Source organism: Gastrolobium bilobum, unplaced genomic scaffold (assembly GCF_033153095.1).
Source record: "Gastrolobium bilobum isolate Gb01-03AN ecotype WA unplaced genomic scaffold, APGP_CSIRO_Gbil_v1 utg48211, whole genome shotgun sequence".
Lineage (NCBI taxonomy): Eukaryota > Viridiplantae > Streptophyta > Magnoliopsida > Fabales > Fabaceae > Gastrolobium > Gastrolobium bilobum.
The window spans coordinates 55,286-83,015 of record NW_026899981.1 but is presented as its reverse complement, the minus strand read 5'-3'; the positions used below and the strand labels follow the sequence as shown (position 1 = coordinate 83,015).

The 27,730-nt window shown below is 31.9% G+C and overlaps 2 protein-coding genes and 1 non-coding gene across 3 annotated transcripts; 1 reads left to right on the top strand and 2 right to left on the bottom strand.

The window, feature by feature from the left end:
- Positions 1-5,898: 5,898 nt before the first annotated feature.
- On the bottom strand, positions 5,899-7,722 carry LOC133294614 (2-oxoglutarate-dependent dioxygenase 19-like). The gene is made up of 4 exons (XM_061493318.1): positions 7,255-7,722; positions 6,932-7,167; positions 6,492-6,819; positions 5,899-6,365 (listed from the first exon to the last, which is right to left on the bottom strand). The coding sequence occupies exons 1-4, from the start codon at positions 7,525-7,527 to the stop codon at positions 6,120-6,122; spliced, it is 1,083 nt and encodes a 360-aa protein (XP_061349302.1). The 5' UTR covers positions 7,528-7,722; the 3' UTR covers positions 5,899-6,119.
- Positions 7,723-9,157: 1,435 nt separating this feature from the next.
- Positions 9,158-9,230, bottom strand: TRNAA-CGC (transfer RNA alanine (anticodon CGC)). Its single transcript has one exon. It is a non-coding gene; the product is annotated as a tRNA-Ala (tRNA).
- Positions 9,231-21,834: 12,604 nt separating this feature from the next.
- On the top strand, positions 21,835-27,461 carry LOC133294615 (protein BOBBER 1-like). The gene is made up of 6 exons (XM_061493319.1): positions 21,835-22,261; positions 25,870-26,042; positions 26,210-26,258; positions 26,495-26,661; positions 27,037-27,120; positions 27,225-27,461. The coding sequence occupies exons 1-6, from the start codon at positions 21,907-21,909 to the stop codon at positions 27,261-27,263; spliced, it is 867 nt and encodes a 288-aa protein (XP_061349303.1). The 5' UTR covers positions 21,835-21,906; the 3' UTR covers positions 27,264-27,461.
- Positions 27,462-27,730: the final 269 nt, after the last annotated feature.

The following is a 27,730-nucleotide window of genomic DNA, read 5'->3' as shown; positions in this document are numbered from 1 at the left end:
CGATTCCCTTGTCGGATATCCATAAAACCATTGCTGATGTAGCCTCTTTAGGAGTTTGGGATACTCAATACATCAAAAATTTCTCGAATGAAGAAATTGTTTCCAAGATTGTATGCCAACCATATGATCTGATCAACAATTTGGAGGATAGGGTTGTTAGGAGTCAGAATCATGTATCTTCCTCTCTTGTTAAAATAGCTTATAGGAACCTGATGGATTTCCCAGCTTCACAGGATAATGCCTTATGGACGAAATTATGGTCTTGGAAAGGACCAAAAAGAATGAAGACCACAATGTGGTTGTCATTGCTCAACAGACTTCCGGTGAGAAGTAGAATAAGCAAATGGAACGGAGGTCCAAATGTGTGCAAAAGTTGATGCAATAAAGAAGAAACTACCATCCATATTCTCCGGGATTGCAAGCATGCTCAAAGCATCTGGAGAGATTGGTTTGGTTGTCGCTTGTAACACCACGTGTTAACCCGGTTTGTTAACATGTCATCGTATTAAGCCACGCTTAATATAAAAATGCGGAATAACTTTTTATGTTCAATTATGACGTCATTATACTTAGCCAAGTTGAATTATTAAAATCCAATTACAAAATATCGTCTGTATGTAAATTGCAAATGACAGCTAACTGAAATACCTCATAACATAGATGTGAGTATCTAAGTCACGGAACTACAACACGTAGTCCAGACAATATCCTGATACATTATTATTTACAACTGGAAACATGTAAAACATAAAGTCAAGTCCATGTGGCATGGACAATCCTCATGCTCACCAAATATGGCAACAAAGCCCAATAGCAGTCTCAACAATAACATCATGAAGCTAAAAGCATAAAAGCAACAGTCAATATCCACCATCCAACATAAGCAGCATAACAGCATATAAATCAGCTAAGCTCCGGCCTCCTGCCGCTAGAGGTCTCAACCCCCGCATTACCTGAACCTGAAATATGTGCCCCAAACATGGGATGAGATCTCTAAACAGAAATCTCAGTAAGATAAGGGGTCCTTAAGGATCTTCCACCCCAAGCTCATTTACATGTGCAATATAAGTTCCAAAAGCAGTTACACAGTATAAGTTCCAAAATAGTGCAATGCAGCAGATAATCATGTCATGTGTGTTATAACAATTCTACTGATCAGAAAAGTGCAAGAATATGTCTATTTCCCACACAGTACCAGCCCATGCTGTACCCGCCCCCAGTACCACCCCATGGCTTCCTGGCTAGGCGAAACACCACATACATATCATAAGCATTTTGCACTTAACAGCTCCATAGCATTTCAATAAAACAGTACATGAAAACACATCATGCATATAAATCATCCCCTCATGGGACATGGTGGAACATACAATGGCTAAACCGAGGACACGAAAGCTTACCTCTTAAGCAATACGTCCAAACCAAGAGCTCACACTAGCTCAAGCCCACAAACAACACAATCACAATCTGTTTATACAGTAAATAATTATCAATAACCATTACTCCAGGTTACATTAAGTGATTAAGGCTTTCCATATCATTTTAAGTCATTTTAGGCAGTTTCTGCAGGAGGTATTCGAATACTCCTGCTATCCAGAAATTATTCGACTACTTTCACTGAAGTATTCGAATACCACATGGTATTCGAATACCCACACCCCAGTATTCGAATACTACCCAGTATTCGACTACTTCTTGAAGGTATCCTAATACTTTTCTTCCCAGAAAAGTATCCTAATACTCCTGCAAGGAGTATTCGACTACCAGTGAACAAGTATTCGAATACTACACGAAAAGTATTCGAATACTTCTTCACCAGAATGCAGAAATACGAACAGTGATCTGCATAATCCCATTTTTAGGGGTCCAAATGCGATTGGGAGTCCAATGACTCCCTAAACAAATATTCATTAACATGTTATGAACTCAGAAACACATTTCTTTACTCAAATGCTTAAAGTTTCTCTTTTTAACCGATTAAACAAGCTTAAAACCTCAAAACGACAAAGGCTATGCTCATAGTATACCTCAAGCTCCAAAACTCCGAAAATGAGACACACAAGGGGCACTCTACACAGCACCAAGGTTCTGACTTTGCCAAGCCACAAAAATACAACACAAGCTTGGACTTTCCACTCAACGATGGCTCCAAGAAGCCTCCAATAGCATGAATAATGGCTCACACCAAGAATAACACCAACTCAGCCCACAAAACCCCCCACAAGACAGAAACCAACTCAGAAACAAGGCACCCTCACCTCCCCACCATGTACTACTAAATGTTTACAAGGTTAAGTGTGAAGAAATCTAAGTAAAAAAGTGAGTTCTTGGCCCTCAAAAAAGCACAAGGGTCCAAGCTTCAAGGGAAGGGACAATGGCGGAAGAGAATCAGCACTCAAGTCACTCACGTAGCAGCCAAATTATGGCCTAGGATTTTGTGCCTTTTAGCTTAAATAGGTCTACTTAAAATAACACTCAGTATTAACATTAACAGCGACGCTTAGCATTTTAATCCCAAAATTTAGATTCTGAACCTACTCATTTTTTTAAGATTTATCATATTTTTATTTTATTTTTCGCAGCACCTTTTCGGTACGCGCTTTTCCATAGCCAGTATCAGTTCTGGCACCAGTTCTCATTATTTTAACTTGAATTTTTTTTTACAAGTCCTATATATTATTCTAGTAACATATATACACTTTTTATAATTTTCTGGGATACTTCATCGGTACGCATTTATACCGAGTAACAGAACCAGTATCTGCACTTTTCGTCAGAAAAGCGACTTTCAGCATTATTACTCACTTACCATGATTATTTAAGCCTCATAATAATCATTAGGGTTTATTATGGAATTATTTCCTAATTTCACATAATTAATTAACTTCCTTAATTAACGGTGCGAGTTCTTACATCGCTTGCCTCACAACTTCTTTAGTTTGGACTTGAGTGATTGGATGCACATGAACTTGTGTGGTTCTTGGGGCCAAACTGATCATACAAATTGGATTGATGTATTCATTCCAACGTGCTAGTATCTAAGGACTGGGAGAAATCAAGATATTCATGATGCAAACTTTCACAGGCCACATAGAGGAAAGTGTGTGATTTCTGATTTTCTTCATCATATTTATGCTGCTAGAAACAAAATTAAGAGGAATATTTAGAGTACGCCTAAAGATCAGAATAAGCAATGGCAACCTCCAGAGCAAGGACGGTTGAAGTTAAATACTAATGGAGCTTCTTCATCTCTTAGAAAGCATGCTAGTTGCGGGGGTCTCATCAGAGATCGTAATGGTACTTTCATTAGAGGCTTCAAACAACAGCTTAGATATATTAACCCATTGGACGCAGAGCTATGGGGAATTCTGAAAGGTTTGGAACTAGCTTGGGGCACAAGAATAAGAAGATTAGTAGTGAAATATGATTATGTGAATGCCACATCCTTAATTCATAGCAGTGATCATAGTCCTAGGGAATCTTATATTGTCTCTCAAATACGAAAGTGGCTTCAAGAGGACTGGACAGTGCAATACAATCATATTTGCAGGGGGAAAAATACTTGCGCTCACTGGATTGCTACTTATCATCATAATGAAGACATGAATGTAGTTGTTTTCAACGGCTTTGCCCCTCTTTACTTACAAAAAAAAAAAAAAAATTGTGCCGAAGAGATTTTTTTACTTATCATCATAATGAAGACATGAATGATCGGTGAGAGAGAGAGACTTGAGGGAAAATGAACTGTGAATAAAAAATGAGGCTGAATAAAAAACAAGGCTGAATAATTTTTACTTATATAAAGGTTAATTTTGTAAATTTGGTCTGCAAATCTCAACAATATTTTAAAATCAACCAAACATGAAATCAGTAAACTTGAGTCAATATTAGTGGGAATATTTTAGTATACTGAACAACTTTTTGATAATATTCATGTGAAAATCACTTTCTCAGCATATTTCTGAAATCATAATTTTCGAGAACAATTTTTTTTTTCATATACCAAACAGCCCTAAAAGAAAATATAAAAATAAAATAAAAGAAAAGAGAGTGTTCCAAAAGCACTGATGTAAATAGGTCGGACTCGGTTGGGATTTGATATAAATAGGACCGGTCTATGACGCAATCTATTGCCTAATGGAAGCAAAATAATAGGTTTGGTCCGTCCTGTTTTTAGATGATTGGAAGGTCTATCTACAAGGCCTACTAAACCTATTATAATTTAAATTGTAATAAATTAAATATGGATTATTGAGAAATTAAAACACAAGAATAATTTTATAAAAAAGCATAAGAATAAACAGTCTCTTAAAAAACTTTTTGAAGTTAAGGAAAGATAAATTATTTATGCAAATTTGAGTATTCAATCTAAAATATGATATATTTTTTTTAAGGGTTCTCCACTTCTGCAACGACAAAATATGAGAAATTTTGTAGCAAACATATTTACACTAGAATCCGCGTGCATATCCTGGTATTTAAAAAAAAAAAATCAGGATTATTTTGATTTTCTATGTGATGCTGCAAAATTTCTTATCTGCAGCAACAGAAAAAGTATTAAAGCTTTTTTTTTCAAGGAAAAAGTGTTTGTCCTTTTAAATTTCACTCTCACAAAAAAGTGGGACCCACACTTTTATTTTATTTTTTGTCCACTCTCTCTCCTGTGGCGGACCCAGAAATTTTTATGATAGAGGGCGAAAATTAAAAATTAAAGTTACAAATATCATTAAAATTAATAAGAGAAGTTAAATATTATAAATATTTTTTAGGGAGGGGCTAATTATTAGGATTAATAGTCTATTGTTATTAAAAATATTATTTTATATATATAATAATAATTATTATCAAAATTTAGGGAGGGGCAACTGACGACCCTTGCCCCTCCCTTTGGTCCGCCATTGTCTCTTTTTCTCATGATCTATCTCTTTCTCTTACTTAAAATGACATAATTTTATATACTTAGAATGAAACACATTTTTCCTTTTTTTTCAATAGCAAACAAATTATTATATGATACTAAAAAGCAACATAAACAATGTTAGTCGGTGCACTTGTAATCATAGGCCAATTGGTGAAACTTTTTTAAAAAATAAATAAATTAATATATACATAAGTTAATCTTTAAATGACTAATTTAAAGCTTTACGGTTCAAGAATTATACGGCCTTTAGTTCATATAATTTTATCATTGAGACCCTGCATCAGTTTTTTGCGGTACAGAAAATGATGCATAAGTTTCACGGCATGCTCTGTGTGCGGTTCAAGGAACAAATGCTTTGCGTTTAACAGACTAATTTTGCTTCTTGTCAAAGGATTTGATGCTTGAAATGAACAATAGCTAGGATATACTATATGACCCACTACATTAATGGTGGTTCATGTATATCATGCACCCAAATAATTCAGGACCAAAAGTTTATGGTAAGAGAAAGACTAATGGTGGTTCATGTATATCATACACTATAAATGGGTATATGAATTACCTTTTCACTCAAGTGACAAGCTACCGATCCATCATGTACTGTTATAATGTCTCAAACATGATGTTAGTGGGGATTCGTGTGTCCATATTATAGAGTCCCAAACAAAAGCTATTTGTAGTGTGTGTATGAGAAGGACCACACAAAGTAGTAACCGAGTCACGAGATTGATATATATATATATATATGATCATGGCCACCAATTTGTAAACCATGATCATAATTGCCTGGAAAGCCACTTGAGTTAATCACAGGATGTGGTTACTATTATGCCTACGTTAAGGAGTCCTGTTCAGCAGTTTAAGACAGAAGTGTTATATCAATGAGTGGGCTACCTTGTACTGCAAAACCATATGCACAAGAAACACCAAATATGATATGATATGATGTCACTTACTCTAATAATTGACTAAGATTTTCAATTTATTACTTACTCTGATATGATATTAATTCGCTAATTTTGGTAATCACCGGGGCTTAAGCATATTTAGACACCACACCACACCACCAAATATGAACTACGTACATTATCACACACAAACAAATACAACTAACATTCACCATATTCAGATCTTTAAATTTGGGCAATTTCCATCCCATGTTCTTGAAAGGACTAGACCATAGTATATATAGTTTTTTTTAAGCATTAAGCCGAATCACGTCCAAGCCACTTTTGTCAGCAAATCGTCCCTTCTGCTGAAGGTTGTAATAGTCTTGGAACTTGATGCTTTTGAACAATGGTTTTTCTTTCTCCAATAGCTCCGGGGCAGGTCCAATTTCCTTATCAAGTGCGGGTCCATTCACCAGCACAAGACTTATCCTAGTGTCTTTGTTGTTGAGAATCGCTCGGTGTAAAACGCTCTTGTACCTCCCGTTACTCACAGCCTAATAATACAGAGGAAATTAAGGAAAGTAAACAATTCTTTCACTCATTATTTAAAAAAAAAAAAAAAAAAGTACTATAAAAGGAAAGCAACGTGATGTTATCATAGAAGAGAAATAAATAGTGACCTCAAGTTGATCATTAATGTTGACAACTAGGCATTTAGGAATGGGATTAACGTTAACCCATTTGCCATCATGCTTAACCTGAAGACCTCCAATTCCATTCTGTGTGAGTAGGGTGATTAAGCCATGATCAGAATGTGCCGGCATCCCCAGAGCAAGGTCTGGCTGTGGACATGGTGGGTAAAGGTTGACAGCAAAGATCTGAAACCCAGAGTCAAAACCTGTTGACTCAATTATGGAATTGGGTTCTAATCCCAAGCTCTCTGTTACTCCTTCAAGCAACTTCCACACCACTGCTCTGACTTTTTGGCAATACTCAAAAGCAACCTCCCTGCAGAAAAAAAAAAAAAAAAAAAAAACTTTTTTAAGGCCAAGAAAGAAACAGTGACAATAGTGCATGCAGAGGAGAGGAGAGAGGGTTTTGAAGTTAATTAATTAATTACCTGTAACCTGGTGGTTTGTTGGGGAAATTGAATTCAGGGTGTGTTATAACCTTGAGATAATCTCTCCAAAAATGATGCTTTTCTGCTTGAGGATGGAAGCTGGTGCCATGCCTGATGGGTGAGAAAGTTCCTTTGTCACCATACTCATTCTTTGCCTCCACAGGCAAATCATGAAACTCTTTTGAGTACCTCATCACTTCTTGTATCAGATTTTCGGGTATTCCATGATTTGTGAGCTGAACAGTGAGCAACACACTTGGGTTTAGTTTAATTTAGTGTATGTAAAGTTTTGTTGGGGGAAAGGAAAAAGGTTGAGGACTTACCATGAAGAAACCCCATTCAGCACAGGCCTTGGCGAGTTCATGGACAGCTGGAGAGTGGATTTGAGGGTCGTGTGAAGTGAGGAGAGAGAAGTCAATGACTGGGATGGAAGATGCAAGCTCGTCAGCGACATCATCACGGGGTTCAGTGAGAGAGTAGTAGGTTGAAGGGATGGGAGAGGCTCCGTTTGATTCTGCAAAGGCTTTGATGCTTGAAATGTCTGATGCATGAACCTTTGGTGGTTCTGATGAGGAAACGGTTGTAGCTGAAGCCATGGATACTTTTTAGTGAGTGAATGAATGGGAGTGATATTTCATTGTTTGAAGATAATGCGAAATTGTCGTCATCTGAGGAAGGTGATTTTGATAATAAACAAAAAATTACAGACAAAATCTGTGTCAGCTTAGCAGGGGAATTGTCCTACCACTAATGGATTCTAACGTCGATGGCTTTAGTTTTGAACTCTTTTCTCCCTCCTCAATTTCACCCCGTCTCTCTCATTTTTTAATCATTAATATTAATTTCCATATACTTTTTTCATTTCCCTCCATGTCCATCAATCACCTTCACCATCAGCATCACCCACTGCCCACTCCATGATCAATTTTCAATTAATTAAGAAATTAATATTTCCTGTTTGTAGTTTTTTTAAGGAAAGAATTATTTTTTTAATTTGTGTAACATCAGTTCTCCCATCATCACTAAATTATTAAATTACTGTAGTTTAAAAGAAAATCAAGTGTGAGATCACTCCATTGAATACTTTTTTTCATCACTTCTTGTATCAGATTTTCAGGTATAATGATTTTTTTTCATCAAAATAATTTTATCAATATTTTAAACACTTTTATATCTTTATGATTTTTTTATATTATAATTTTTTATCTATCTTTCGATTTTACGTAAAATCTCAATTTTAATTAAATTGATATGGGTAGAAGAAACTTGGTGAGGAGGGGGTGACAAAACTACCCCGGACTAATTTTGTTTCGAAAAACATTATATTAGTAAAAACAACAAATTATTTGATATTACAAGTCTACAATGGTGAGTCATCTGTTTCACGTTTCAAGTAAGCAATGCATATGTCGTTTGCATAGACAATGTGGACACACACACAATACAATGTCGTTTGTTTAGCCCGTATAATATAATATTCGCCGTTTTAAAACAGCGAAAGAGACAACACATTGTAGTCGACTCGATCAATCCAAGTGTCCCCTTCGCTCTTCTTGATCATGTCGTCCTTTTACGCAAGTTTGTCAAACTTTTTCCCTTTCAAAACGCAACGATTGCAAAGATCCAAGACTTGATCACGAATTATTGGATTAGAACAACCACAACTAATGCCCCTGCTTTTTTTGCTTTATTTATTTGTTTGATCTATTTGTCTTTGGATTTTAGAAACTCGGATATTTTTTAGTTATTTACCAAAATGTGTTACTTCTCTTAATTTTCTCCATTTTTCTTTATCTGAGGTGATATTAACCAATTCCCTCTTGCCAGCTCTACGCACCTTTTATAATCGTAGTCGCAACATTATTCCCTTCAGTTCAACACAAGACTTTCAGTTAAAAATTGTGATGTGGCATCATGCTATCATCAAAATTCAATGCATGCTTTAATCATATTATTGTGTTAATAAGTTTTATAATTAAAATGCTGTGAGAAGAGTTTTAGCTCAAAATAAGTATTTATTAAATTAAATTAAATAAATGATAAGAGGATGAGATTAGAGTAGTGATAAAATTATTTCTTTATATCTGTAATTACAATCTTATCCCTACGCTCGTTAATGAAAGTTTAATAATAATGGATTTTTTTAAATAAAGTCAAGAGTTCAGAATGACCCTGGGCCTGTATAACGAGGAAGAAAAAGACGGGGAAACATGACAAAAAGAACATTGGAGCTGCGGGGAATCGAACCCCGTGCCTCTCGCATGCGAAGCGAGCGCTCTACCATATGAGCTACAACCCCTTTGAATAGGTGCGTCCAATTATACATTAATGATAACTAGACCATAACCATTACGAACATTTGTAACCAAGATTAACAAATGACAAATATTAGTTTATTGGTTTGGTGTTTGTCATTTTAAATTATATAAGTTATGTAATTTTAGGAGAGAGATAGACACAAAAAATGAAAATCATGGGAGAGAGAAAGTGTGTGATTTTTTTAGTTTAAATTTTAAATCTAAAAAATTATTTTATGTCTATCTCTTTCTTAAAATGACATATTTTTATGTCATTTAAAGTAACAAACACTTAGTCTATATATATATATATAATTGTTTATGCGAGCTGATGTTACTTTTAATATAATTTCTCAAATCATTTTTTATATAAAAAATTAAATATATGAATACATTGTTATGTATACCAATGATCACCCTTCGTTTACTTTGACAAAAAATGTGCAACGTATATTATGACATTTGCAGAAAATATTAAATTTAAAAGAGACGCTAGGGTTGAGAAAAGTTAGACGATAATATTTTTTATTTATTTATTTTTTGGTTTTTAAGAAGGGCGGGAACTTATAATGCACCGATGCTTCAAAATATCTGACGTGTTGTGTCCGACACTCAATAATAAAGTCACGTTAAGGCAGGATTGGGCCTTGGTCCAACCTAATTTTTGAAAATTAGCCATGTTTTAAACGTGGCTAAATCACCATATCTAATTTATAGGCTAATTTTTAAAATTTAACCACGTTTTAAATGTGACAAAATAACCTTAGCTAGGTTTGGCACATGCTGATTTTGTTTAGCCCCGGCTAAGTTTTTAAGTTGGCTCTGCTACTGCCAATACTTTGACACTTTACCATGAGTTGTAGAGACTCAAAAAAGATTCAAAAGTTGCATTGCGTTGTGTTTTTAGTTTTAACTACTAGATTCATTGGATTACGATTATCATTTTATTGAATTTAATATAAATATTTGTGATATCTTATTTTTTCGGAAAATTGATGGGTATTATAAGTTTAGTTTTATTTTTTTGTTAAATTATTGAATATTAAATATAATATATACTACATAACTTAAAAATATTAATTAATATGAAAATGTATCCTAACATGTTGAAATATAATATATTTTAAAATTAATGTGTCGTAATATCGTGTTCTATATCGATGTCTGCGCAACATACGCTAGAAGTGCAAGTGAAAAAATGTGGTTCCATTTAATTTAATATTTTTTTTTATAATTCTCTCTCGATCGCTCTTTTTTTTTTTTTTTTTAGAAGAAATCATAGTGCTTTCGAAAAACTAAAAAAGCGCTCCTAAACAACAGCTACATTAAGGTGCGAGGAAACTCCGACAAGATCATATAGTAAACTCCTACACATATTAATGCAGTGAAGTCTAGAGCGAAGCTAGCAAGCTAACATGCTATTCAGTTATCTCTCTTAAACCATGCTACAAGCCTATAACCAAATTTAAAAATAATTTTTTATGCATTTAATTTTATAAACTTAACTTTGATTAAAAAAAATGAGATTAGAGTAACTAAAATCTTGCCAAACATGTTAGTTTGAGAGACAAACTATTGTTATTTGGGAACAGTGACCAAAGTGCCACTGTTCCACAACTTATTTCTCTAAATGTCAAGCTAACAATACAATTTTCTAATATGCCACGCGAGCAAAATTTTTACAGTACCCAGCGAACTTGGTAGCCAATAATTTTGTTACACGTGACATATTTTGGCAGAAAAAGTTAACTACCACGTGTCCAAGTTCGTTACTACTGGTAGCGAACTTAGTAGCCAATGATTTCGTGACATGTGGCACACTTTTGTTGTAGAAAAAGCTGACTGAACGAAGTTCGCTACCAGGGGTAGCGAACTTGGTGTGCTAGGTGGCACAATCTCATTGCCCGATCAGAATTAATGTTCCAATCACAATAAAAAAACAGAAAATGAAGGAAAATGACAATTAATTGTCATTAATGTATTAATCATAATTAATATACCAATCACAATTAATGTATCAATCGCAATTAATTTTGATCGGTACATTAATTGTTTGTGATATCATTGTTACAAATTCGAACGATGTTTGTGAGAGATAAAATATGACAAATGAGGTGTCATTGGGTAGATCTCGAAAAATTATATGAAATAAAATAAAATATATCTGATTTGGATATCTGAATCAAAAGTTATGGCACTCTGAAGTGATTGGTGATTGGTACATTAATTGTGATTGGTAAAATCAAAAGTTAATCCTATTTGTACGCTAATTATGATTGACACATTAATTGTGATTGCTAATTGACACATTAATTTTGATTGGCACATTAATCAAATTTCCATTTTCCTTCATTTTCTGTGTTTTATTGTGATTGATATATTAATTCTGATTGTGTCACGTGGCACCTAGTTCGCTTGGACCTTTAGCGAACTTGGTGCATGTCAGACACGTGGCACACCTAGTTCGCTGCATGTGGCAGCGAACTTCTCCAATGTGTCAGCATTTATTGCAACATAGTTTGCTACTGCAAGTAGCGAACTTGTTGTCCACCAGAAACGTGCCACATCAGCAAACCAAGTTCGGTCAGCAAACCAAGTTCGCTTGGCACTGTAGTGAACTTGCCCACGTGACATATTGGAAAATAACATTATTCGCCTGACATTTAGGTAAAAAAACTGATGAACAGTGACATTTTGATCACTATTTCTGTTATTTGCATGTTTGCTACGAAGCTATGCTTTGGACTACGCAAATATCCCCCCAACGTGTTCTATGTTTCCCTTGGTGCTCGAGGACGCCGCTTCCACAAATGTTATTTTTTGATTTTCAACGGAAGGGGAGTAAGAAATTTATAGGAAATGATTAAGGATTTTTTTTTTTTTTTTGTAAATAAAGAGGGGCTAAGCCCCAGAAACAGAAAGAAAATACAAATCAGAAATTAACAAGCTAGACATATTTCTAGCATCAGCAACTATAAGTTCCATCAACTGAGGAGGAGGATCTTTAAAAATCTTGAAATGGAGATTATTAGTCTGCCCAGCTTTAGCTAACCAATGAGCACATTTGTTGTTTTCTCTCTTGGTATGAACAAGATGAATAGTCCAATCTGCTTTTAACCATAATCTCAATCTGCTAGTGACTTGAGAGTCCCTAAGATCTTCATGCTGCTCCTTTAACATCTGGATGGCTTGGCTAGAATCAAATTCTAGCTCTATTCTTTTTAATCATGTTCCCCAAAGCAGTTCCAAACCTTTCAGTAATCCCCATAATTCTGCATCAAGAGGATTGCATGAACCTAAATTACAATAGAAGCTTCCCAAAAAGGATCCATTGTGATCTCTTAATGATTAAGGATTTTTAATTGATATGGCCTTGAGTCAGTGTCAATGAGTAATAGGACTCATTTATTCGATAATAAATAATATGGCTTTTTGACCTTAGTAGGTTGATTTTTATAAGGTTTTACCGGAATAATTCCTTGATCAAAAGTATTACCTATATAATGCATAACGACGCGGTACCATGGGAATCACGTTAGAACGTGGCACTTTAGCAACCGCGTTCTTTGCATTTGTTCCTAACGACTGGAACGTGATACCCTGGCAATCACGTCCTATTCCCAAGACTACTGGAACGTGATACCCTGGCAATCACGTCCTATTCCCAAGACGCGGTACACTCTCAGCCGCGTGTCAGTGCGTCCCATCCCAAAAAAAATTCAATAGAAAGCGGTAGTGTATATGTCGCGTTCCAAGTTACAAGTCAAGTCGGAGTCAAGCACATATATATGTTTCACCTAAAATGTAGGCATATTGATATATTCATTGTAAAAGAGTTCATAAAATCCAATAAATCAAATAGTACCCAATCTTATACCTCTGTTTTGTGTTTGGTCTGCTTTCCCGATTTCCAATATGTGAAAGAAACAATTTAACAATTTAATCCAAAATTTCAACGTGATGAGTGAGAGTTTTTTTTAATGATTTATGTTAAGGTAAACAAAAAAAATAGAATCCATGCAAAATTCATACTTCAAACCCAAAGGGCTTTCGTATGAGTGAGTGTGTAAGTGAATAACTTGTTGCTTTTATTGGATTTCTGGAACTCTTTTACCGTGAATATATCAATATGTTTAAATTTTAGGTGAAATATATATATATATGTTTGACTCTGACTTGACTTGTAACCTGGAACGCGACTTATACACTACCGCTTCCTGTTGAGTTCTTTTTGGGATGGGACGCACTGACACGCGGCTGAGAGTGTACCGCGTCTTGGGAATAGGACGTGATTGCCAAGGTATCACGTTCCAGTAGTCTTGGGAATAGGACGTGATTGCCAGGGTATCACGTTCCAGTCGTCAGGAACAAATGCAAAGGACGCGGTTGCTAAAGTGTCACGTCTTAACGTGATTCCCATGATACCACGTCGTTATGCATTATATAGGTAATACTTTTGATCAAAAAATTATTCCGGTAAAACCTTATCAAAATCAACCTACTAAGGTCAAAAAGCCAAATAATATGCTAAGTTTTTTTTAATTTAAATGATTAAAATTGAAGTCTTTCTTATTTAAATAATTAAATTAATACTAGAATTAGTTTAAATCCAAAATAAGTCAAATTTTAAGTTTGTCGATTTTATTTTAAATACAAGTGGGAATTGAACCCATCTTAATATATCAAATCTTCGTCCAAATTTTGGAAACTTTGTTGACGTGTCAATCTGTCCTTGCTTTTCAGGTTTGTGTTCACACTTGGCAGATTTTGAAATGTTTCTTCTTTTGGCAACTTTCAAAATTCGAATTTTTAAATTCATGGGTGGAAAAAATAATTCAATTTTATGTGGTGGAAGACAGTTGTATTGCCACTATTTTTTCATGGATAAGTGGAAAAGTAATAATATCCCATTACTTTTTGCATTGGTAGGTGGAAAAGTATTCAAATTCAAAATTTAAACTTAAAGATGATAAAAATGTTCATCATTAATATCTCTCTACTTTCTGCATAGGTAATTATTAAAAAACAAAATTATTTTGTGTATAAATAGGATATGTGTTACTGGATCTTTTTATTTGGTAATTAGTTTTTGTGCATATGTTTCTTCTCTTCTCTATCTATTTATCTTCTTCGTCTTCTTAAGTTGTTCTTCTATTCGATGAACATATAATATTTTTCATTCTTTTTGTAGCACTATTGTAGAGTAAAGCTGACGGGATGATTTGGAATCACTAGAATATGAATTTCTTTACTTCCTCATAGGAAGGTATGACATTCTTCTCTATCTTCTTTTTTTTTGTACAATTCTCTATCTTTTTTTCTTCTACGAGTATTTTTTCCATAACACAATATCATGAACGAGATGATATAATAAAATGTCTTTACTTTTAAATAATTAAATATTTATGTTTAGCCTTCATTGTCTGTGCTTTGTGGGCACCATCTCAGAATTCAACACGGTAAAAATTTCTCTTTTATCTTAAAGTTCTTATTTTTTCTATTTGTAATACCTACAAAAGCAAGATGAGTTTTTTCTTTTATTTTTTTTATCCATACATAATTTGTTTCTCACTGTTGTTGTTGCTCTTTAATTTATTTTTGTTCTTGACAAATATGTTTACCGTGGTGGTGGAAATGATGAGTTTGGTATGAATGATACTATTTCGACCTCATAAAACCATCATCTATTTCTTTAAAGGATGATTGAAGTGTGTCTGATGCTAGACCAGTGCAACCCAACAACATAGTTTCAAATGGTGATTTAGAAGAAGACAAGATAGAATAAGCTAGAATGTTGCTCTAATTCTATACTTTTGTTGCTAGAATTTTGTTCTCACATGTTTGTCTTGAATAAGCTACATATCTTTTAATATTCCTTAAACCAATAATTATTATAGTTGTTACATATATTAGTCTATTAATTATTAAAATTCTCCAAATTTAACTCAACAAAAATGAGGAGCCATTCAAATATTATGTGAAAAAAATCCTAACTATAAAAAAGATAAGTGGTGTTTGCTACAACTATTTACTTGGAGGAAGATGATGTTGAACATTCACAATGGAGACAATTTATTAAACATAGCGTAAGAGTAATATTTAAGTTTAAGAAACATAAATATATTAGAATGAATCACCATTCAATGACTAAATTGACCATAATGTTTAAGTCAGTTCATTATAGAAACAACAATGGAATTTTTTTTTTTTTTTTTTGATAACAACAACAATGGAATTTTAAAAGTTGTTAAAAGGAACAAAACCACTAATTATTATAACTAATAGGATTAATAAATTTTTTGGGTCTAAAAATAATAATATTTATATTTACCAAAAAGAATAATTATTATTATGTCTATTCAGCTTAATTATTATATTATACCTATTAGTAAACTTTTCAAATTCAAAATTAAAGTAACTCAATAGGTGTGAAAAAAAATTCAACATTCTTTGGTCAGGCAAACAGCTATGTTCTTCCATTATTTTTTATATCGAAAATTGTTAAATCTATTAATAATATAGTTGGCAAACAATTGTATTATTCTACTATTTTTTTGCATCGAAAATTATTAAACTTATTAATAATATTTATTATTATGTGTATTAGAATTAATTATTATACCTATTATGATTAATTAATTTTTTTTTACAAAAATAATATAAAGTAATAAATTTGTTATTAATGTTTTTGTTCTGGGGAAGATTTGGAAGTTATTATCAGATATTGACTTCATTATTACATTGGAAGTTCCAAGAAGGATAATAAAAAATGAGTGGATGTGTTGGGAAAACGCGCGCATATGGCTATAGCAACCAAAATAGGCATTTAATATTAATTTTGGAAGACACTTTTGACACGCCACTCGGCGCACGTTAAAGTGGTATATGATTATAAATAATACTTATTGCACAATAATAATTTATATATATATATATAATACTTATTGCACAATAATAAATTTTATATCTTCTTCATTGGCAGTTAGGTTTGAATTAAAATGTAGATATATACAAGGGTAGATTGAATTAATTTTAAAAATAACGTAAAATTGTTACGTTTTCTTATAATATCCAGCCCGGCCAAAATAAAAATATTAAATAAAAATAATGCAAAACTGTTACAGTTACTTATTGCACAATATTTATTATGTACAGACTTCTATGCATGTTTCCCTTTATTGTTTGTATAAAAAATTGTTAAGCCTATTAATTTATTATTATGTCTATTCGGAGGGAAAATATTTACTACCTAAAATTTAAACTTTTTAAATTTGAATTTTGAACTTGAGAGGTGGGAAAAGATTCAGCATTTAATATTGTCCACTACTTTCTGCATGGAAAATTATTAAGTATATTAATGATAGTTATTATTATGTGTATTAGGCTTAATTATTATACCTATTAGAATTAATTATAAAACTGAAAAAAAGATATGTAAAAAATAAATTTAATTTTAACAAAAAAATATTACTTAAACGAAAAAATAATTAAAATTATAAAAATATACTTTAAAATAAAGTAAATTAAAATCTTAACTTAAAATAATGATACAAAAAGAAAAAAGAATTCGTACAAGAAACTTTTAAAAAAATACTTAAGATAAATATTTTAAATATATATATATTTATATGCATATAATATAAATTAAAAGAGAAAAAAATTATTTTTTAAAAGTATGTATAATTAATTCTATCAACATGTTGAATTTTAAAATTAAATATATTAGAAAGAAATCAAACATTCATTCATTTGATGTAACAATATAATTAACACAATTTCCTATGTCGTGAATGATTACCTAGAAGCTATTACTTGGAGAATTTGCATAGACTTCTATGCATGTTTTCCTTTTTTTTGCATACAAAATTGTTAAGCCTATTAATTTATTATTATGTCTATTGGGAGGGAAAATATTTAATACTTAAAATTTAAATTTTTTAAATTTGAATTTTAAACTTGAGAGGTGGGAAACGATTCAGCATTTAATATTACCCACTACTTTCTGCATGAGAAATTATTAAGCATATTAATGATAATTATTATTATGTCTATTGAGCTTAATTATTACACCTATTAGAATTAGTTATAAAACTGGAAAAAAAGATATAGATAAAATAAATTTAATTTTAATAAAAAAATATTTAAAATTATAAAAATATACTTTAAAATAAAGTAAATTAAAATCTTAACTTAAAATAATGATACAAAAAGCAAAATGAATTTGTACAAGAAACTTTTTAAAAAATACTTAAGATAAATATTTTAAATGTATATATACGTATATATATACATGTATGTAATATAAATTAAAAGAGAAAAAAATTATTTTTTAAAAGTATGTATAATTAATTCTATTATCATGTTGAATTTTAAATTTTAAAATTAAATATATTAGAAAGAAATCAAACATTCATTCTTTTGATGTAAGAGTATAATTAACACAATTTTCTATGTTGTGAATGATTACCTAGAAGCTATTACTTGGAGAATGTGCATAGACTTCTATGCATGTTTCCGTTTATTTTTTGCATAGAAAATTGTTAAGCCTATTAATTTTTTATTATGTCTATTGGGAGGGAAAATATTTAATACTTAAAATTTAAATTTTCTAAATTTGAATTTTGAACTTGAGAGGTGGGAAAAGATTCAGCATTCAATATTGTCCACTACTTTCTGCATGAAAAATTATTAAGCATATTAATGATACTTATTATTATGTCTATTTGGCTTAATTATTATACCAAAATTAATTATAAAACTAGAAAAAAGATATGCATAAAAAAATTTAATTTTAATAATAAATTATGAATTAAATGAAAAAATATTTAAAATTATAAAAATATAATTTAAAATAAAGTAAATTAAAATCTTAACTTAATGTAATGATACAAAAAGGAAAAAAATTTCGTACAAGAAACTTTTTAAAAAATACTTAAGATAAATATTTTAAATGTATATATATATATATACATATATATATATATATATGTATATAATATAAATTTAAAAAGAAATTTTTTTTAAAAAAAGTATGTATAATTAATTCTATTATCATGTTGAATTTTAAATTTTAAAAAAATATATTAGAAAGAAATCAAACTTTCATTCTTTTGATGTAAGAGTATAATTAACACAATTTTCTATATCATGAATGATTACCTAGAAGCTATTACTTGGAGAATGTGCACGGACTTCTAAGCATGTTTCTCTTTATTTTTTGCATAGAAAATTGTTAAGGTTATTAATTTATTATTATGTCTATTCGGAGTGAAAATATTTAATACTTAAAATATAATCTTTTTAAATTTGAATTTTGAACTTGAGAGGTGGAAAAAGACTCAGCATTTAATATTGGCCACTACTTTCTGCATGGAAAATTATTAAGCATATTAATGATAGTTATTATTATGCCTATTGGGCTTAATTATTATACCTATTAGAATTAATTATAAAACTGGAAAAAAGATATGCATAAAAAACTTAATTTTAATAAAAAAATTACGAACTAAACGAAAAAAATATTTAAAATTATAAAAATAAACTTTAAAATAAAGTAAATTATAATATTAACTTAAAGTAATGATACAAAAAGGAAAAAAATTTCGTACAAGAAACTTTTAAAAAAATACTTATGATAAATATTTTAAATGTGTATATATATATATATATGTGTGTGTATATAATATAAATTAAAAGAGAAAAAATTATTTTTTAAAAGTATGTATAATTAATTCTATTATCATGTTGAATTTTAAATTTTTAAAAAATATATTAGAAAGAAATCAAACTTTCATTCTTTTGATGTAAGAGTATAATTAACACAATTTTCTATATCGTGAATGATTACCTAGAAGCTATTACTTGTAGAATGTGCACAGACTTCTAAGTATGTTTTCTTTTATTTTTTGCATAGAAAATTGTTAAGGTTATTAATTTATTATTATGTCTATTCGGAGGGAAAATATTTAATACTTAATAAACTTTTTAAATTTGAATTTTGAACTTGAGAGGTGGGAAAAGATTCAGCATTTAATATTGCTCACTACTTTCTGCATGAAAAATTATTAAGCATATTAATGATAGTGATTATTATGTCTATTAGGCTTAATTATTATACCTATCAGAATTAATTATAAAACTGGAAGAAAGATATGCATAAAAAACTTAATTTTAATAAAAAATTACGAATTAAACGTAAAAAATATTTAAAATTATAAAATATATTGATAGATATAAAAATCTATTACATGCCTATATAAAAATGCTGACAGTTAGAGGTGACAAAATAAGCTCGGTCCGGAGGGCCGACCCGCCCATGCTCACCAACACTTTTTTATATCTATTATTATGTTTATTGTCTAACTACAGAAAACATAGATAGATAATAATCTAGACGCAACTATAAGAATCATTTTTGTGGATAAATATAAAAATATATTACATGCTGATATAAAATGCTGACAGTTATAGTTGGCGAATTGGGCTTAGTCCCGAGGGCCGGCCCACCCTGTGCACCAACAGCTTTTTTTTATTCTTATGTTTATTGTCTAATTATATAACACATAGATAGATAGTAATCTAGAGGTAACTATAAGAAACTTTTTTTTGTGGATAAATATAAAAACCTATTACATGCCGGTATAAAATGCTGACATACATATGTGGCTAAATGGGTTCGGCCCGGAGGGCCGGACCACCCCGCCCGCCAATATTTTTTTTCTTATGTTTACTGTCTAAATATAGAAAATATAGACATATAGGAATCTAGATGCAACTATAAGAAATTTTTGTTGTTGATAATAGATATAAAAACGTATTACATGCTTATATAAAATGCTGATAGATATAATTATTTTTATTTAGAATTTATCAGAATTGCAAGCGTAGGTTGGACTATCTTTAATTTACCTTGAAGTCAAGCACAATATGTCAATTTTTTTGTTCTTCGTATGATGCACGATTTGAATCTATTATAGACATCATTTGACATTACATTGAAATCAGTTTATCAGAATTGCTCTTTTCTTTGTGCAACACATATGCAATAAACTATTATTTCCATATTCGATGTCATTAATGTAACATTATTAAAGTCTTTTCCAGACTACTATCAAAATTAACTTACGACTCTCTTACATATTATATCTACCCGGTAAATTATTTTTTGAATTATTGTGCGCTATAAAATTCCAACTAACAATCTAATTTATATTTTACGCTAACTTTTACAAGACAAACAAACCGATTTTTTTCTCCGTGCATCGCACGGGTAATCAACTAGTAATCTAATACAACCTATCTAAACTTCTTACCACTAGATCAATTCTAGTGACTTAGTTTGTCTGTTTTTATTGATAATTGTCTAAATGATCACATCTTTTAGGGGTGTTCATTAACTGATTCAAACCGCGGTAACCGAACAGAAAATTCAAAAATCGAATTAACCGAAAATTGAAAATTAAAAAAAAACCGCAAAATTTAATTGATATGGATCAATTTTTGAATTGGTTGGTGAAAATCGATCTAATGCAAACCGATCCAATGATTCTCCAACCTTATCATCTACTTACTTGGGCATTTCTCCAATCATAGCCCAAAAATCATATACCAAAATTTTAAATCCAAGATCCATTAATCCATCATGTTGGAGAAAGTGGATTGTGCTTTATCTATATGTTTTTTTTGGTAAGATACATAATATATTTTTATTACATGATTATTGTTGTACAACACTCCTGCGATGAAAATTTGGGTTACTTCGTATCTCAGGCTTTTCAAAAAATCGAAAACCGATCCAATCCAAACCGAATAAAATTGGATTGGATTGGATCGGATCAGATTTGAAAAAAATCCAAATCGAATGGATGATTACATGATTAAACTAAAGGGATTGGATCAGATGATTTTTGCTTTCAAAATCGATCCAATCTAGACTGCGAGCACCCATAATATCTTTTACCATTTTTAATTAATCTTATAAACTATCATACTTAGAAAATTCATTTTATCTCAAATTTTGTTCAAATAAAAATTAAATTTTGAAAATTCAAATAATAATTCAACATGTTAAACTAAAATCCAACACCATTATACTTTGATATGTTAGTTACGGTGCAACCCCTAATTATCAATAATATTGTACGATATATACGATACAATTCATAAGCTCAATAATACGTATAGTTAGATATATCCGAAAAGAATATTTAACTAATGATACGATATTATATATTATATATTACGATACGATACATATCGTGTATCATATGATATGAAAATTAAATCAAAATTTATAATTTTTAATATATATACTTAAAAATTAATTTAAAAAATTTATATTAATAAAAAAAATAATTAAATAAATATTCTAAATCTCTAAGGAATAAATATTATAAATTTTTTTACATTTTTGGATTCGGTACAATTTAACATACATGATACAAAAAAAATAGTGAACACGATACAATATATTAAACAATCTTGGTACAAACAACCTAGTAAACATGATTTAGGCCTCGTCCAGTGATATCCAAAAGAATCATGGGTACTTATAAATAGCAATATTATAGTACTATCTCGAATTATGTACTGTTTGTATCCCCCTTGTTGATGTTCCAGATTTCAGTTAACTTAAACCCTACTCCACTCACATTCCAATTCTGAACTCGCGAGTTAGCCATGGCGATTATCTCTGATTTCCACGAAGACGAGCAGAAAGAGACTCAATCCAAAACCAAAGCCTCCCCATCACATTCTTCTTCGTCTTCGTTCAGTGCGAGTTTTGATCGATCCAATCCCGTTGCGTTTCTGGAGAGAGTCTTCGAATTCATCTCCCAAGAATGCGACTTTCTGGAGACAGAGACGGCCGAGAAGGAGGTAGCGTCTTTGGTGCGCGCCGTGGGAGAGAAGAGGAAGAAGAAGAAGAGAGAGGAGCTGAAGGCCTCGGAGGAGAGAGAAAAAGCTGAGAAAAGGTTGAAGGAAGAGAAGGAACTCAAAGTGGAAGACAATAAGAACGAGGAAAGCGGCTCCAGAGGTAAGTTAAAAAAGAAAATGGATCAATGTGCATTTTTAGTTTGCTCTTGCATTCTTTCTTCTTTTTTCCCCCTTTTGTTTGTGCTGAGCTGATTGTGTTGCATTTGCATTATTATGAATTCTGAGGGAATAGCCATACTTCAATGGTAAATTATTGCCTGTATATCGTTTATTGGTTTGGTATTTTATATTTGTAGTGGCAACGTACGTGATAGGTATTAAACGTGTTAGCTTGGGAGAGTGATTGTGATGTACTTCTGCGCTGATTGTGATGGGTTTTAATGTTGATGAATCTTAGGACAAATGACATTATTTGAAAGTTTTGCAACTTTAAATTCATTATTTTATATAAAATGTTGTCATAGAATTTGTGGGAATTTCATGAAGAAAGAGAGTTGCAGAAATACCTATTTGTGGTTATGGGTTTTGTGGAGAGATCCCAAGATTTCTCTACTTTTGGTCATGAATAAATTCTAGGAAAATATGTTTTTTTGCTCTCTGCCTACCTACTACCTAGCGCCTGGGCGCTCAAGACTCAATGCATAGGCACGGGAGACAAAGGGCAATTTCCGATGCACGAGGCTCGTCAACTTTGCGAGGATAGGGGTGATAGTCGATTGTTCGCAACCTTATCTTTGCATTTTTGCAAAAAAGTTGTTTCCCAAATTCGAACCCATGACCCAGACTCAACACATTGGCACTAGAGACAAAAAAGAAGAAAAAGAATACTCCATCCATTTAACATTGTGATTCTTAGCAGAGGATTTTAACATAAATATAATTTTAGCATAATTCTGAGTATTACATGTTATTAAGAATGCACAAAATGAGGTTAAATGACATATGCACTCATTATTAATATGTAAAGTATGCGCATACAATTATTCTCAATAATATCATGAAGGTTATATGCATAGTCTATGTGATTCTTATATAACATGATTATATGAAATACTACAATAATAGCATTATAGCATGATATTGATACAATGTGAGCATGACATTCCAAGCATATGACATCAATAAATTAACATGATATCATGAATTGAGCATGATAAACTATGCAAATATGTCATATGAAAGACATTATTTTGTGAGAAAAATGATCCCAAATGTTTGGTGAATCTCGATAACGAATAATCCCCAAAGGTTGGGTGACCTTGGCTGGTATTTTCGCATTACTCCAGGATAGAGATAATCCCATATGGGGGGATGACTCTCAACAAGATCTCCAATGATTGGGTGACTTTTGGAATGTACCTTCCTATACCAAAGTTGCTCTAGAGGATTGCTATAAGGATTCAAATAATCAATAGGCAAGTGGGATGCCTTTGCAATGATTATGGGCTCTAATTACAGAAAGAAGAAGTAGTGTGAAATGAAAGGCAAGCCAGAAATGAGAATGAAATGAAAGATCTGAAATGACATTAAAATGAAAGGCCAGAAATGGCAAGACAGAAGAGAATAGATGATGCCAAGAAATGAAAATAAATGAAAGTTATGCTGCATTAATCATGCATTTCACTAAAGCTAGTAATTTTAAGATTGTTTATTCGCATTGTTTCCAACTTTCCATATCATTGATTTGTATGTTGAACATGCATAGAATGTTTATACGTCACTTTATCCTATGTTTATATGCAATCTGAATGTTTATTTAAGTCAAAAATACAAAAGTGAGATTTTTTGTGATTTACTAAAGCTGGAAGTGGTCATATTTGAAAACTCAAAATCCGTGAGAATTCATTTCTCATTATTATTCTCTTTATTTTCTGCGCCCTTTAGAGAAAAAGTCCTTCAGATACCAAAGGGGATATGCATAATAATATTGTAGTGGCCATGCATTCTATTTTCTAAAATAATAGTTTGGATTTGAATGTTGATATTGGCTTTGCTTTTTTGGTAATTAACTAACTTGTCACCTGTAGGACAAGATGTATGTTGGAGGTCCTAGTGCTATTTTGTTGCAAATATTGTATTAATGGTTAGACAAGTGACATGATAGTTAATCTGTTATGTAAGCATGTTTTTAGTCAGCCTGTACTGGTATTGCATTGTGGAGTGGTGTAAATTTAAATGTTTTGCTACTACCAAATTATTATATTGTGTAATTCAAATGCAAAAAATTTCTGTTGTGAAATATAACCTTAACCAAGTTATAAGATAGGTGTGACAGTTCTAAGCTAGCTAGGGGTGTTACATTTGGTGGTATCAGAGCAGTTGGACTAGGTGGCACTAAAATAGTGAGTCAATGTAGTATCAGAGCAGTTGGTCTATGATGTTTATTGTGATTTCTCTATACCTTGATTTCGGAGTAAGAAGACTAATTACCTCAATACAATGTTCAATATGGCAAGTCATAGACAAGGACGTTCTGCATGAAATGCTAGCATAAATTTCATGGTACATGTTTTTGCTCAGGTGTAAAATGTCTTGAGGGAGCAAGCAGCTGCCACAAACAAGATCTTTGAGCAACTACAAGGGAACAACAATCATGCTCCAAGTGGAAATTATGGAAACCATGCATAACAAGTAGCAACCGGAGGACTTAAATTGTTATTTCTGGGGATTAGTGGAGTTTAGGAAGAGTAAGCCTCCTTCATTTAAGGGGGAGTATGACCTGGTAGTAGCTACTGATTGGCTGAAGGAATTAGCGAAATTTATTTGAGTCTTAGAATGTATGGATATGCAAAAGGTGAATTTTGCAACTTTTATGTTAGTCGGTGTGGTGGAGCATTGTGCCCACACTGCACATGTCAGTTGGAGCGTATATGGCAAAATTTGAGGAGTTGGCAAAGTTGTTCTCATATGTGAGGAATCAACATGATGAGGAATGGGTGACTGCAAAATTTGAATCAAGTTTGAAATATGAGTTGAGGAACATAGTAGGAGCTTTGGAGATAAGGGATTTTTTGGCTTTGGTTATACATGTCGTATTATAGAATAGAATTTGAGGGATGTGGAATCTGACAAGCAGAAACAAGGTTGGTGGAAAAGAAAGAGGGAGGAAGATAAGCAGAAAGGGGGACAGATCTATATTTCAGCCCCAGGAAATAAGTACAAAAGAGATTTAAATAACGGCAAACAGATACAGATTAGCAATAGAATTCCCACATGTCCTAAATGTAAGAAGTCCTAGAGATGCCATAGGTGATATGCATAGCAATCTTGGAGTGGCGCATCTTATTTTCTTAAATAATAGTTTGGATTTGTAATAATAATTGTATGTCAGTATTAGCTTTGTTGTTTTGGTAGTTAACTTTAACTTGTCACCTGTGGGATCAGATGTATTTTAGAGGTTGTAAATATCTTATTAGTGTTGTTGACAGGTGACAGGATAGTGAATCTATTATGTAAGCATATTTTTAGTCAGCATGTACTGGTATTGTATTGTGGAGTGGTGTAAATTTAAATGTTACGTTACTACCAAATTATAAGTAACGTATTTTGTAATTCAAACATGAAAATTTTCGCTGAAAAACATAACCTTAACGAAGTTATAAGTAAGTGTAACATTTCTAAACTAGTTAGGTATGTTAGACTTGGTATTTTGAGTTTTACTTTAATTTATTTCTTTTCTTTTCTTTTCTTGTTTCGATACCTGGACAGTTCCAAACAAAGGTAACGGCCTGGATTTGGAAAAATATTCTTGGACGCAGACTCTACAGGAGGTTACTGTGAATGTTCCAGTGCCAAATGGAACCAAATCAAGGTTTGTCATCTGTGAGATAAAGAAAAACCACCTAAAAGTTGGACTCAAGGGCCAGCCCCCAATTATTGAGGTCAGTGTTTTCCCTATTATAGCATTCATTATTAAAAGGTGTTTCCTACTTAAGTTTTTTTTTTTTTTGTGTGTGTGTGAATGATCTTATCATGTGTCAAAGTTGATATTTTTTATCTTTAATTTTTAGTAATGACTCTGGTGATATGTGAATTTAAAAATTTGCAGGGGGAGTTATACCGGCCTGTCAAGCCTGATGACTGCTATTGGAGCATAGGTACAGCACTACTTGCAACAATGAATAATCCTTTGAAGGGGCAATAATCCATTAACATATTAGTGAATTTGATTTTTTAAAACACTAAAAATTCCGAGGTTGCATCATTCTGAATTATCACATAATTGTGTGCATGCATGAGCTAATATTGGGGTGTGATTTGGATTTTTTTGTTTATTGGTGAGGAGTCATGACCTCTTCATATTTTACCCATTACATCGAAACCTATTTTGCAGAGGATCAGAGTGCACTTTCTATTCTTTTGACTAAGCATGATCAAATGGAGTGGTGGAAATGTCTGGTAAAAGGTGATCCTGAAATTGATACCCAAAAAGTTGAACCTGAGAACAGCAAACTTTCTGACCTGGATCCAGAAACTCGACAGACTGTCGAAAAAATGATGGTAACTAATTGATGATATTTACTTTAATTGGTTATATAACTTTAGAGTTGTTTTTGGTCTGTCATCATCATCAATTCCTTAGATCCTTTTGTTGTTTAGTATCCATCCATCCTTCTGTTGGAGTTAAACTGTTAAAAATTATACCATATTAAGTATTTGGTATGTTTACTTCAAGCTGTTTATCTTGTAATCCGTTGAAGATATGTTAGCTGAATGAATATGTGCAACCGGAATTTGCTAAGCCTCAGATCAAAAGGATGAAGAATTGAACCCTTTTTCATATAGCCTCAAGATATATGCATCTGCTGACATTGCTTAGGATCTGAGGATGTTTCTTTGCGGGTTGGTTTACAATTTTGTTGTACTGCGATACAGTTTGATCAGAGGCAGAAGTCTATGGGCCTCCCTACCAGTGATGAGCTCCAAAAGCAGGAAGTTTTGAAGAAATTTATGGCTGAGGTGCACACTTGACTTTCTTACTGACTTGTCCTCATTGATTTCCCATCATAAGTTGCCTGACTGATCACCAAAATCTTCTAATGTTTATTGGCTATGTTCTGCAGCATCCAGAGATGGACTTCTCGAGTGCAAAAATATCATAAACGGTGCATTGCTCTTGGCTTGGTTTTTAATGGTCTGGCCTTACATGCAGCCTTGTCCCCCCTTGTATCTTATGTCGGTGGTACCTATGGTTGATGTTTATTATTTTGCTATCTCTTTTTGGGTTGAGAATACAATGGACTTAATAATAGTTGATCTTGTGGTTGAAGAATTTTCAGTGCTAATTATAGTATAAATATTATGTCTTTTAAATATCATGTCTGAGTAATTATTTTCGATGCTGTTCTGGTCTGAAGGTTAGGTCTATTTTTATTTTTATTTTTGGTAAGTAGGTCTATTTTTTCAATGACTGGGAGTGAGGAATTACATGTAGGGTTAGGCGTTTAATTAAAAAACCCAAGCTAACCATAAGCTGCTTATGTCCTAATTCTAAACAAGTAATATCCATGAATGAAGCATGAGGAGTGGATAATAAAAATAAAACATGAGAACAAAATAAAACATGCCC

What these genes read in the sequence shown, in the direction of transcription:
- LOC133294614 (XM_061493318.1), bottom strand. Translation starts at nt 7,527, where the DNA reads ATGGCTTCAGCTACAACCGTTTCCTCATCAGAACCACCAAAGGTTCAT. An exon ending in CTGAATGGGGTTTCTTCATG is followed by an intron (nt 7,168 to 7,254) that starts GTAAGTCCTCAA and finishes CTCACTGTTCAG; the next exon opens with CTCACAAATCATGGAATACC. An exon ending in ACATTAATGATCAACTTGAG is followed by an intron (nt 6,366 to 6,491) that starts GTCACTATTTAT and finishes CTGTATTATTAG; the next exon opens with GCTGTGAGTAACGGGAGGTA.
- LOC133294615 (XM_061493319.1), top strand. Translation starts at nt 21,907, where the DNA reads ATGGCGATTATCTCTGATTTCCACGAAGACGAGCAGAAAGAGACTCAA. An exon ending in GCCAGCCCCCAATTATTGAG is followed by an intron (nt 26,043 to 26,209) that starts GTCAGTGTTTTC and finishes AAAAATTTGCAG; the next exon opens with GGGGAGTTATACCGGCCTGT. An exon ending in TGAAGAAATTTATGGCTGAG is followed by an intron (nt 27,121 to 27,224) that starts GTGCACACTTGA and finishes TATGTTCTGCAG; the next exon opens with CATCCAGAGATGGACTTCTC.